Raw genomic sequence first — 13,274 nt, 5'->3', positions numbered from 1 at the left:
TCAGTCATCCTCAGCAGGAACTCCTCCCACTATAAATCCTGTCAGACCTGTTAAAATGGTTGTAAGAGGACCGTTCTGTACTGTGCTACACTGATCGTGCTGATTGACTGTCACAGCCGCTCTGCTCTCCACCAGTAGTTATTGCTTGTACTTCACTGTTACTGACTCGGTTTAAGAAGATCAAGTGAAAAGCTGCTGAGGCGCTCACTTGGCCGGATCTTAAATCTCTGACATTAGGTGCTTCAGTCGTAGTGTGTCACGCTTGCATAGAGCTGTGGTCGTAATAAACACTGTGCTGCACTAAACCCTCTTTCTGTAGAGCTTTTTCCAACTAACTCTGAGTCTTAGAGAGTGCGTCCTCAGCTGTGCAGCCCTCTGGTTACACACACACACACACACACACACACACACCTAACTCCCTCTGCTGCAGAGCCGCATTTCTAACTGGGCTGGTACATTTCCGAGTATCTGCAGTAATATTCGCGGCCGCTAATGACTGCGGTGGCACAACATGTAGATGTAGGACGGCTGTAGGCTGCTCACCATCACCATCCTATTTCTCAAAGGCTGCTGCTGCCGCTCAGAGCTCACATAGCAACAGTAGTCATAGCCCCCTGAACAGCCAATCAGCAGTCTCCTCCTGTGCCTCTGGTTGTGGCTTTGGGAGGTTTGGTGTGAGACACATCGACGTCTCCATACACTGTCCCCTCAGTCAGTTATTAGCCCACAGCCTCCTGCAGACAGTCTCACATCACCAGCTGATGTCTGGACCTGTTTATATCAGGAGAGCAGCCTGTCTCATCTGGAAAGAGCTTTCGCTGGAAGTAAATTAAAAATGGGGTTTTTGTTTTACCTTCAGAAGATGACCAGAGAGATACTATAGATAGGAATAAGATAAAGATGAGTTACGTCGTTACCTTACACCACTTATATAAGAGTGGTAGAAACACAGCTTTGGGTGTGTTTACCCTCCACTGCTCCCCTGAAGTTGTCAGACTACATTTTGCCTTTCAACCTCTCAAAGAAATCATCACTTCCACTTCAGCTCTCTCCGCAGGCAGGTGTGAAAACCCGTTTATTTCTCACATTAAAAAAGTCCTCAGACAAGCACCGTGACTCATCGGTCTGTTCTTCTGACTCAACATGGGCTCTGTACTGTACTCCTTCTGTGTCCTCTGGACACTCTGTTGATGTTTGTGATCTTGGTCCACTGTGCTGTATGTGTGTGTATCTTCTTTGCATTTGTGTGATAAGCTGCTGCCTGAGAATGTAAAGTGCGATGGTTCTGATCTTTGTTCCTTTCCTTTGCTTGTTTTGTCACCGTGTTAGCAGCCAGATATTTCAGTAGACTGTGAGCGAAAAGAAAAACAAATACCTGGGATCAAAAAGAAAAAATTATTTTTAACCAAGCTCTGGACGGATTATGATCCATAATGTGCTGATTTTCTTTACAGCTAAATTTTATGTTTTCAGCTACAATCACTTACAGTGATTAATTAATAAAGTAAGCAGTAAATTAATAGATACTGAAAAAAATCATTAGTTGGTCCCTTGGTTCCTGTGGAGGCAAAATAATACAAGCAGCCAACAGAAAGAACCGATCATCAATAAATAACAAATATTAAGTTTCACTCGTTCAGTAGCTGTCTGGCTGCTCTCGTGTGTCTCCTGCCTGCTTCCCCTCTGTGCTTCTGTTGTGGATGTTTAACAGAGTTTAATGTTCTACTACTTGATGTTAGTGTGTTAATAATGTTTCAGACGCAGCGTCTCTCCATCATGTTAAACTGTGCAGAAGCTCCACCTAGTGGCAAAGTTCCTGAATTACCAACCTCAGATATCAGATCGATGATGGATGGAACGGATTCGGTTCATGTTTCTGTATTAGACTTTCACTGTCACACCTGAAGCAGGAGGTGTGAAGTGTCTGTGGACAGAGATGGAAACTCATCCTCCCTCCTGCTTCTTTATCTTCTTTCTGCGAGATCAGTCTGTTTCTCTCTGGAGCTTTTACCGAGTCAGTGGGCGAGACCCAGGGCCATCTGGACCGGATGGTGGAAAATGGTTGATGGCCTGAGAGAATGAACCCCACACTCTGGGCAGATTGGGTGATTGTGGGTATATTTATTTATTAGTTTATCTTCCTGAATCTGATTTGAAGGCAGAAGTAAACAAGCTGCCATCTCTGCTTTGTCATAACCAGTTTACATTAGTGAGACGTTATAACCACATTCACACAAACTGCCTGCGTCAGTCAGAGATGGCAGTCGCTGATGATGGTCGATAAAAATGAGTTTGACGTCGGCAGAGAACACAGAACATAAAGCAGCCGCGGGGTTAGTGATGCACGAGCTGTTGGAGAAACACTGCGTCTGATGTGTTCAACCTGTTGATATAACCTCTGTCCCAGTCTCTGTCTTTTACCTGTTCCCTCTTTCCACCTCTTTTCTTCCTCCCTCCTCGATGGCTCCTGTCGGCCTGTCGATCTCATCTCACGTCCTTTTCTTCTCTCTCTCTCTGTTTGTATTTCCTTCTCTCTCTTCTCTTCCTGCTCCCGTCTGACCGGCAGGCATAACTCCAGATGCCTTGTAATGGTTCTAAAAACTTGTCTTCTGCATGACGGACGCCTCGCCTCACCTCACCTCACCTCGCCTCACCTCGCCTCAGCCCCTCCAGCTTTGCAGTTTTCTTCAGCTCTGACTCCCCCTCTCTTTTCTCCCCCACCACCTCTGTGTTCTGGTGGGATTCTCCACGCCAGGCTGAAGAGCGGTAGCGTTGCTTTTACACCCTCCTCTCTGCTGTGTTCGGGAACGGGGGGTGGGCCGGGGTGGGGGACGGGGGCACGGACACAGTTTGCGTGTCTAAATCCAAACTGCTGCTTCCTGCTTGTTTTGAAGGTCTGTACTCGGCTGTGTATCTGCTGTGGGAGGGAGAGGACCGGGGTGATGTTTCTTTATGGCAACATTAAACTTGTGCTTCTTACCTTGTTATTTCTTGCTGTCCTTTAACAGTAGCCTCTGCTTCTCCACCTCCTCCCTCTCTGTCACGCTCCAGTGTTTTTAAAACTGTATTTCATTTTGGTTGTAGACCCCAAAGGTTGTTGGGGGAATTGTGTGGGGAGATCGACAGTGTGCCCTTAATCCACTTCTCTTCTTTCTACTTTGTTTTCCAAACTGTCCTTTAACTCTCTCCACTTTCACCTGAACTCTGAATTTTGGACTAAGTCGTAAATAAAATGGGAGAAAAATGTTAGAAGACATATCTATGGACACGACAAAAATCAGTCCCAGAACTTATAAATAGTTTTCTCAGTAAAGAAACACATGAAGAGAAAAATGCAAAGAAATGACTTCATGTCAGGTCTTTTCTTTTTTTTAACTCTAGCTTGGCTGTTTCATGGTTTCCCCTCTTTGCTGTTTGCTAGTGAAATGTGCAAATTAAAGTGATGTGTAGCATGTAGAGCTGAAATGATTAGTGACTTAATTAATTAGCCAATCAACAGAAAAATAATTACCAGCTAATATAATATTCTAATAATCAATTTATTATTTTACTTTTCAAGCCAAAATCCACTGTTTTTCAAAAGTGAAGATTTGAGGCTTTGTCACGTTACCTGATGATAAACTGAATATCTTCACATGTTGATGTAAAAGTTTTCAGTCAGAACTGATCTGTATGATTAAAAAAAATCAGTGAAAAACAGATTTAACACAGAAAAGAGAAATAAATACCCGAAGAGACAACAAACATACAGACGCAAAACTGATTACATCCTGTTGATGGTCAGGTGATCAAACAAAAGATACACAATAACACTTACAATAGGACCTTTGTCAGACACCAGGTGTGTCTCAGGTATGAAATGGTCGGAGTTAAAGCTTTGAACTCTCCTCTTTATCCTCCTCCTCTCTCTGTCTCTCTCTCTCTGGAGGTTAGAGGGTTTTCATCTGTCCTCCGTGGTCCATGCAGTTGACTTCAGCGTTAACATGTGAAATCATTAGTGGTGATTCAGAACATCCTCAGCTCATAGTGACTGTAACATGCTGTAAATAACATCAGCGTAACTCGTCAGCATGATCGAGGGCACCGTGGATTGTGGCTCTGTAGGTTTCTGCTCCTGTTAGAGTTTAGTCATTATTGTGTCGCTCTGTGCTCTGTGTCATCTGTTCGTAACGGTGTCAGACCAAAAACTACACGATGTCGTGGTGTCAACTATGACAACGAGAGGACACATTAAAGGTAACAGGATTCATGCACGATGGATTTAAATCGTCGGGTCGGTAACAGAACAGAGGAAACATGAAAACGTTTGATTTGAAGCTGCAGCAGCAGAACGTTTTCTACTAAACGTCAGTGTGGAGGAAAAGAAGTGATACGAAGCCTAAACACCACGTTTACCACGTGTATATCTCTGTATATAGATGTGATGGTGGGGGGGGGGGGGGGCTGCAGTAAACAAGCTCTGTTGCATTTGTGAAAATGTGGGAACTGAAATCGTCTCCTCGTTGGTCTCTTCTTGGCTCCTGCTACTAATCTTCTGCGTCTCCTGTCCTGTTTGTGCATCTTACAGTTTGTCTTTCTTAACTTCTAATAAAACCTAAAGTCTTTGCTCACCTGAACCTGTGCCTGTCGCCTCTTTGTGTGCTTCCTCTCTTCTCTGTGTGTGCCTTTCATAACTGGGTGAGCTCTAAACCTTCATACCTCTCAGCAGCAGCAGCAGCGCTCTCTGTGCTCACACTGTTCACTGGCTGGAGACAAAGCAGATGAAAATACATCAAACTAACTCCATTCGTCTCTGCGTCCTTGTTAGCATCAAAGAACTGGAGTTTCTTCAGGGTTTTTATTGAAGTTGTGTCCTAAATGTTCATAAAGTGTGGACAAAAGAACTAAATATTCAAAATTCATATTTGTCCCTCAAGGATTAAACAGCATTCATCATTGAAATAGTAGCAAATAATCCTCTGGAGGTTCACAGAGTAGTTCAGTGTCAGACGTCAGTACTTCTTCATCACATTCGTTCATTAGTGGATTAGTGTGAGCGGATGATATGAGGGTGAAGATGCAGGCAGACGCGGGTGTTGGGGCTTAGACCACCTGTAAAGATGAGCTGCTATAACCTGAGTTTTTTTTTTTGACTTGAAATTATAAGGTGAATGAATGAACTCAGATCACTCACTCAACTCATTAAGTGTAGTTAAAAAAAACGTCCTCGTGTTCTTAGATTATGGAAACTTCCTGTTTGTCTTTAATACGTTTAAATGAACTCGTGAAATCGATGTGAATGGTGATGAAAGTGTTGAACAGAACAGTGAATCAGAGGCTCTGGACACTCACAGGTGTCCCAGTTGTCTGTGCTCAGGTTGCAGGCAGGTGAAACGACGCTGATCACACTGTCATTATGAAACGTCAGTGGACATGACGGTGTGATCAGTCCCACACAGACAGACGCAGTCTCCATGGACCGTGGGTGTGCAGGGCCCACATTACTAAATGAGCGTGCAGCTGCATCACTGCATCATGTATGCACATGAAATACTTTGCACGAGAGACTGTGCACCTCTGTACACAGGTGTGTGCGTGTGTGTGTGTGTATATTGGCTTTTGACCAGTGTTACCTGACTGTTACACACTTTGACATATCACTGTCCCCAAAAGTCCAACAGTTGTTGGCAAACAACACATTGGTCTGATGCTAATATACACGCAGTATATAGAGCCTGTGTGTGTGCGGTTGTGTATATACACTCCAGATGTGTGTAGTTGTTAGAACACTGTGTGTGTGTGAATGAGTGTAACCCTGTGACGTCTCCCATCAGGACGGCTCCGGCTCTCTGAAGAGGAGCGGCTCCTTCAGTAAACTGCGAGCGTCGATCCGTCGCAGCAGCGAGAAGCTCGTCCGCAAGCTGAAAGGCGGCGGCTCGTCACGAGACAGTGAGCCCAAGAACCCTGGGTAACTATCCCCCCCCCCCCCCCCACCCTCCCCACCCAGACACCCGACTGACCCGCTGCAGGTGACTCTCACTTTATGCACTGAAGGCCTGGAGGATGGGGCCGGCCCTCCGGCCCTCAGCCTGGTGGTTGGCGTACTAACCAAAAACAAAAGAAGGGATTCGCTCTACTTTGCTGGTGGTGAAGTGGTGAAACTCTAAAGCTGTTTGCACTTGAAATGATCGAGGGAGCTTTTACTGTCAATTACACGTTGGGCCTTTTTCCCATCACATCAGTTTTCTTTACTCACATTTCCGTTGTACAGTGTTTTATTTTAAATTGTCAGTGGACAGCTGTCCACAGTCCACAGTCTGTCCACTGCTCTGGGACCTGCAGTGGAGTGTTGGGGCTGTTTTTAGATTTCTTTAATAATTTCTAATGTTATCGGGGGAAAAGTCATAATATTTCAAGAGAAGAGCTAAAACTTTATAAAGACAAGATTGTGTTTGTAATATTTTGAGGAAAAAAAGAACAATATCTTGAGAAAAAATTGAAATATTTCAACTTTATCCTTGAAACCTCTGATTTCATCGTTTGCCCTCATGCTCCACTGTAGGAACCGAACAGAAACATAAGAAAAACAGGAAACCAAAGGTAACGTCAGCAGACTGTGCAGGTCCAGACTGGTTACAGTGAAATGGGAAAATGCAGCTACTTCACTCACATGCTGTGACGGACGATGTGTAGAAAAGCATCTGCAGTGAGACACAAACTACTAAACTAATGTCTGCTCCTGAAATGCCTTTATGCTTTTTTTAACTTTTTTTTTTTTAACCACTAATAGTTGGTTAGTGTGGCTTTGGACTATTTATTTCAACGTGTTTGAAATATAGTTCAGTTTTACTCATCTTTGGTTTTTATAATTTCTGTTCCTTGGTGAATTTGACTGAAAACAGGACGTGTCTGCATGGCTGTTTCTGGTTAGAACTTTATGCTGTTTTGGATTTTTTGAATTTTTATTTATGAATAAATCTTTTCATTTGAATGTCTTGCATGCCTCATCTGTGTGCTCACTGGTTTCCGTTTTCCTTTCTGTGCGGCTCTTCTCTGGGGCTCGTTACGGTGATGGTTATGATGGTTGCACTCGATCACCATCATCATCATCAGCGTTGTGACTGTCATTACATCTCTCACTAATGTTAAATCAGTCACAAAGTGCAGTGCCTCTCTTAGAGATAAAACCACCTGGAATACACAACAAAGTTCAGCTGGTTTCAAACGTCCAGTCCCTGTGACAGTTCATCCTCTTTGCAAAGATATTTGGCCTTTATTGGACAGCTCGCAGTAGATTGACAGGAAATAGCATCACACGCCCCTCACCATGATCCCCATCTTAGATCGGTTTTCCCCACAGTTCTTCTTAAAGTGGCTTCTTCCCACCAGCAAATGAAGCCAGGCAGTTTGAGTTGTGTTATAATGAACATACCTGTTACAGATCAGACCAGGTGACTATCACACCACCTGCACTGTCACCGAAGTGTGTCCAGTTTGCTACGTCTTATTTGTGGAGCTTAAAAGATCCATTTCATATTTAGCATTTATCAACAGTATACATACAATAACAGTTAATTAATATGTTATAACACTATAATGTTATAGCTGAAGTGTTTGTTAATGCTTACAACTATGTTACAGTGTCCTAAAAAGCATTTATTAAGTTATTACTGTTTACATTCTGCTTATGCAAAATACCTCAGATCAGTCATTTAATCATGTTTTTACTTTTAAATTAGTCACAGGACAAAAAAGCTTGTGGTGGATTTTTCTATAAGAGCCATGAATAATGTTTTTCAGAAGATTTACACATTTCTTAAGACGTTCTTAAGTCACGTTTGTCTGGACGTCTCCTGCACTGTGGTCTCACTGGACTCAGGCTTCGGTTCAGGCATGAATGTCGGAGTGTGCATGAACTTGACTGACACGAAAATATCAAATAATATCAAATAATATCACCTAAACTCACAGCAGAGGCACCACTTTCTAATAAGGCACCGTTCATGATGAACAGGTAACTCATGTTTTATAGATCAGTTTTTAATAACATTACAAAATGTCCCATTAAAAGGAATCAGCATCATAAGAGACACTGGTTGTTTGACATAGTTAAATATGTAAATATCACTGGATTAAAAGGTAGTTTATTGTAATATTAATATGAATGTATTAAAATCTCCACATGGTGTAAAGAAGTGTTGTTGAGCAACCACCTAAATTTAAAGTTATTAATGAGTGGATTCTGTTCCAGAAGGTCAGAGGTCAAACTTTCTTTTCACGGTGAGAACCATTAATAAAGTGATAAAGTTCCACTCGTGCACGTTGTGGCTGGTATCATGTTGGAATGTGGTGCAAACGTTTCACATTAAACTTTATCAAACCTCATAAACAGGATGAGAAAACGTTACGTGTCAAACATTTTTGTGAAACTAACCTTTGTTTGAAAATGTCATGAATGTCATTAACCAACACAAACATCCCACCATCTCCACCGAGCTAAACTCCTCACACCTGACTCTCCACCCCCTCACCCCCCTGCTCCCGCCTCCCTCCCTGCATGTCACTGCTCTGGGTGCAGCATGAAGCGAGCCAGCTCTCTGGGGGTTCTTAACGTGGCGGACAAGGCTGCGAGCGACCACTACCAAGTAAGGAGACCTGGGTCAGGACGTACCTGCAGAGGGTCTGACTGTTTGTTTTTAACCCTGCTGGTGATGGGGGAGGGGGGATATTATCCTGTTATAATCCCTGAAAAAAACTTTTCCAATAATGTTTTTGTTGTGATTTATTTTCCTTCGTTTTAGAAAAGAAGAAAACTGATCAATTAGTCAGAGAAGGGCAGTTTATCATCCTCTGCACATTAACTGCACATGTTAACTGACTCACACACTAACTTCACTCCATCATTACTGTTACTAATCAACACAAATGTGTGACATGAAGATCACTTACACAGACACTGAACCACTGTTTAAAGCCCCTGGAAACTCACTGAGCTCTGTATCAGGAACACCACCTCTGACACTGGGTGGGTGACACGATTCTGAAGGTGGGTTACTGGATCCAGATCTGGAGACTGGTTTCATGTCCAAACATGGTCAGAACATCAACTGGAGCTCCTGACCTGTCTCTGCATTAAACTGCTGCCACGTGATTGGCTGATGGGATAACTGCACAAAGAAGCAGGTGCACAGGTGTTCCTGATAAAGCGCTCAGTGAGTTTATAAGTAGGCAAAATCAGATCCGTGGTAACCACAATAAAAAGCAGGTAACGTTGCATTCAGCATAAAAATAGTTAGGTTCGCTTGGCTCTGAGTAACAGCAGAGCACAGCCTGTTCCAGCCCTGATCTCAGAAACTTTTAGACAGATTGTAAAGCTCAGCTCCTCGGTTCCTGAAAAGTTGAAATGTTCTGCGGATATTTTGTTTCGTGTCGTGTCGTTAATCTCGTTTCCTTTCACCACGTTTCCTGCAGGAACGAAATAATCGTCTGAGAAAAAGCCGAGACCTGAGCGCCAGCCACACTGACCTGGCGCGTTGAAGGTCTTCGACCCTGACGAGGCGAAGGACGGAGGCCGAGAGGTCACGAAGGTCGAGAGAGTCGACGTCCTGTCCCGCGTCATCCATCCAGAACCTCGGTCCGTCCTCACTGTAAATAGGTGTTTGTGAAAGTTTCTCCTCCACGTTACACGTCTCACTGTACAGGTTTTAATCTTTCGTTGCACTTTCACAGGTTTGTGCTCTCACACGGGGATTTGTGTTGTTTCAGCTCTGTTTTTTAATCAGTACATATCGAGAAGCAGGAGGAATATGACCTGTTTTTGATTTGAGTGTGTAAATCTTCTTGGTCTAATCGTATGTGCGTTTACTGTATGTGAGTGTGTGCTGGTGTGAGTGATTTCTCTCTCAGTTCAGTGCTTTTTAATATTTGATGCTGTGCTGTCGCTTCAGAAGGAAAATCCTCACACTCCAACAGACACTTAATCATTTTTTTTTAACCACAAAAAACTTTTTCTACATTAATTTCAAACTCTTGATGTTGGGAAATGTTGGAAACCTGCAGGGTGAACCCACGTCTCACATGCCTCCTGGTTTCAGGACCACAGACCGTCTCCCTAAAACGTTCTGTCCTGTGCTGATTGAAGACTTTTTGCTTTTGATGTATGAAGTTCTAAGTTTACATTTGGGGTTTTGTAAATTATGTTTTATTTGTTTCATGTCCTTTCGCTGCTCTGAAGTTCCTTTTTATATCCATCTCTAATAAGCCTTGAGAAAAGCAGTGCTGTCTCCAGAGTGAAGAGGCAGGAAGGTGAAGGACGAGCGACACGTTCTCAGGGTCGAGGCTGTAGTTTCACACACTGACTGCAAACTTAATATCACTCCACACTTTTAAACAGAAACTCCAGGTGTGTTAAAACACTCACGACAACACTTTACCATGTGAGTAAAGTTGAACAAATCCAACCAAAAAACACAAATGATGAATTATTTAAAGTTATTATGCAAGAATTATTCCTGAGCGTTTTCAGAAGAGATCGAAGTTGCAGATGTAAAATATATTAAAATATTTGCTGTTACCAAAATAAGAGGGACTGTTCCTCCTATAGCTCGTCATAACTAGTTAGATATATTTTAATAAATATATATCACTGTGTGCCAGTGATTCACTTTGAGCTCATTAGATCCAAAGTCTTATTTAAAACTGGAATTTAATGCAGGCCTTTTTATTAACCTGATGTTAAATCACGTTCACTCTGCACACGTGCTCTTTTCTGAAGCGGTTTTAGTTCATGAATCTTAAACTGGTGACAAACTTTACATTTTAAAAAAGCCCCACTGATCAAAGTGTAGGATGAAGAGCTCCACTGAGCGGTGCAGATGCTGGTTCTCAGGATATTTTGTGTGTCTGAGATTTAAAATGTGTTGAACCAGGTTTAGAGCTGGGTGTTGTTTGAAGTTTTAATTATTTTAGATGGAAATATCAGTTTATCAGTTTTTAATATGGGCTTTAAACATCATCCCTCATCATCTTTAGATTTTATCTTAAAGAAAAGAATCCTGGATTTTTTGGTAAAACCAAGAATGACCTGGTAACTGATTGGAAGGAGATGAAAGGGATTTGCACTGGAAATATCAGACTGAAAGAACGTAGGTCATTTCTGTGGTGAAATGTGACCAATGCATCGGCTGCATTGTGAGTTGTTTGTTGGTTTTTCTTGCAGAGGTGTGATGTGCAATAAGCTTCTGTTTGTTGTTCCTGTCTGATTCTGATTTGTAAATCTGATGATAATTAACATCTGAACCTCAGCAGAGAATCTGTGGAAGGACATTATCATACTGTATATCCGTCCCCCTTTTCTTCTTTGAAACAAACATTATTTGTTGTCATTTCCCAAATCATAAAAAACACAGATGAAGCCCTGGAATGTAAATATGTGTAAAAGCTGAGCAGATTTGAGAACTTGAATAATATTCATGGTGATTTTTTTTTTTAATGCCAGATATCTCGTTTTGGAATTGCATTCTTATTCTTTTTCTTTTTCTTTATAATGATGATTTTAATGACACTGTTTGACATGACAGGTCAGAGTCGAGTGCGTTGAAGCGTCTTGTTGACTGTTGATCAGTCCGCTCATCAGCCTGCTTCCTGCTTTCCTTTGTCTTTGTTGTCTTAATGTAGAAGCTCCACGAAGTAACGAGGCACATAACTTAATAATGTCTAACGGTTCTGATGAACTGGGCAACGGCTTCAGCAACAGGCAGCAGCGCTGAGCGTCACATGTTCAGCATTGATATGAATACAAAAGGAGAAGCAAGTCACATAAGTTCATATACGTCATAAACATGGACAAAAGATGAGGTTCACGTATGTTCACATATGAAACAGAGACAAAAGCTCTTCATCAGGGCCGCCTGAGATCTGCTCTTGTTAGGATTCTCTGCACATTTGACTCATCTAAGTGTTTTTCTTTGGTAATATTTCCGGGTATGTACTGTAATTTACTGAATCATCCAAGACACTGTTGCTCAATTTTAGGTCAAAGTTGCCCAAACTGTTGCCCTCTGCGTCACTGCTGTTACATCTTAAGAGGACGAGCTGCAGAAATGTCACAGGGAGGAAATCCAAAAATCTGTCCAACTTTTAATACAGGAAGTTTTCTGAGTGGTGATCATGATGACGTGAATGTAATTTTTTTTTCCTGCCATTGGACCGTGATGTTGTGTGTAGTGATAACGTGGACGGTTGGAAAAGGTGTATTTACAGTTGAGGTTTTGAATCCAGGGGTAAAGGGTAAACACATCGCCCCCTATCGCCCCCCCTACTGAACTGCACGGGATCACATAAATAACAGGCCCGAATCTTTGTTCATCAGATGCCTGGTTACCATGGCAACCTGTTGCATGCAGTGCCCTCCTCATGCACCACTCCACAACTCAGAGGCTCAGAGGCAATTTTTACCATCAGAATTATTAAATTGAACGTCTTTTTTTTTGTTTGTTTGTTTGTTTGTTTTTTTTCGTGTAACCTGAAATGATTTTAAGGACATTATAGTTCTCCGACATACCAATGCAGAACCTCCCTCTATTCTGAATATGAAACAGAACCGTCCTCTGTATATGTCATGTATACAGTAAATAAAAGTTCCTGGATGAGACTGGCATTCATGGTACCACCTGTGCTTTGTTACTGCTGCTGTCTCACACATGTAGTCTTCTCCTGTGCTGCTGAACCTCACAAGAAAACAGCAGACTCCTCTAATGATGGTGTTAGAGTGATGTGGTGTGACAGAGCTTCAGGGTGCAGAGGAGAAACTGTGATGAAGTCGAGGGAACCAGAACATCTGCAACTATACAAAACTATGAGTGGTGTTTTGTTTTTTTTTATAACTAATTGCACTGTGTTTGTGAGGAAATTTGTCTGCAAATTGATTCTCTACTACGCCCAATTTTTTACATGAGCGATAGTGATGTTTGTCCTGCAAATTATTATACAGCTTAACTGTATTTGAAGAAATAAAATGGTCAAATGAATGACTTTTCTACTGATTTTTTTTTTTAAATTTGATCTAATATACAAAAGTAAAAGTGTGTATAATTGTGTGTAATGGCGGGGTTTGGGAGGGCGTAGCAGCCGTCCCATCGGAGGGGGTCTCGCCCATGGAGTAATTCAGTGTAGAACCGCCACTGCACCAATCTGTTCAATGAACTTATAAATCTGTCTCTAAGCTCTGTAAACTGTTGATGAAGAACTCGTTAGTTTATTGGAGTTAGTCAGAACGTGAGTGTTGTGATTAATTG

General features: G+C 42.2%; 1 protein-coding gene across 5 annotated transcripts in view; it reads left to right on the top strand.

The window, feature by feature from the left end:
* klc1a (kinesin light chain 1a) overlaps positions 1-10,417 on the top strand; it is a 38,417-nt gene extending 28,000 nt beyond the window's left edge. For 2 of the 5 annotated variants that reach the window (XM_041060848.1, XM_041060847.1), the window contains exons 14-16: positions 5,814-5,947; positions 8,558-8,624; positions 9,451-10,417. In XM_041060848.1, coding sequence (XP_040916782.1) covers positions 5,814-5,947; positions 8,558-8,624; positions 9,451-9,516 — 267 coding nt within the window. In that variant the 3' untranslated portion in view covers positions 9,517-10,417. Of the gene's footprint in view, positions 1-2,566; positions 5,957-6,541; positions 8,521-8,557; positions 8,625-9,450 lie in introns of those variants that run through there. The other 3 variants (XM_041060849.1, XM_041060850.1, XM_041060851.1) reach the window with 3 other exon arrangements.
* The last annotated feature ends 2,857 nt before the right edge of the window (positions 10,418-13,274 follow it).

This window comes from Toxotes jaculatrix, chromosome 17 (genome assembly GCF_017976425.1).
Source record: "Toxotes jaculatrix isolate fToxJac2 chromosome 17, fToxJac2.pri, whole genome shotgun sequence".
NCBI classification, from domain to species: Eukaryota; Metazoa; Chordata; class Actinopteri; family Toxotidae; genus Toxotes; species Toxotes jaculatrix.
This window is presented reverse-complemented; position numbering and strand designations above follow the sequence as displayed.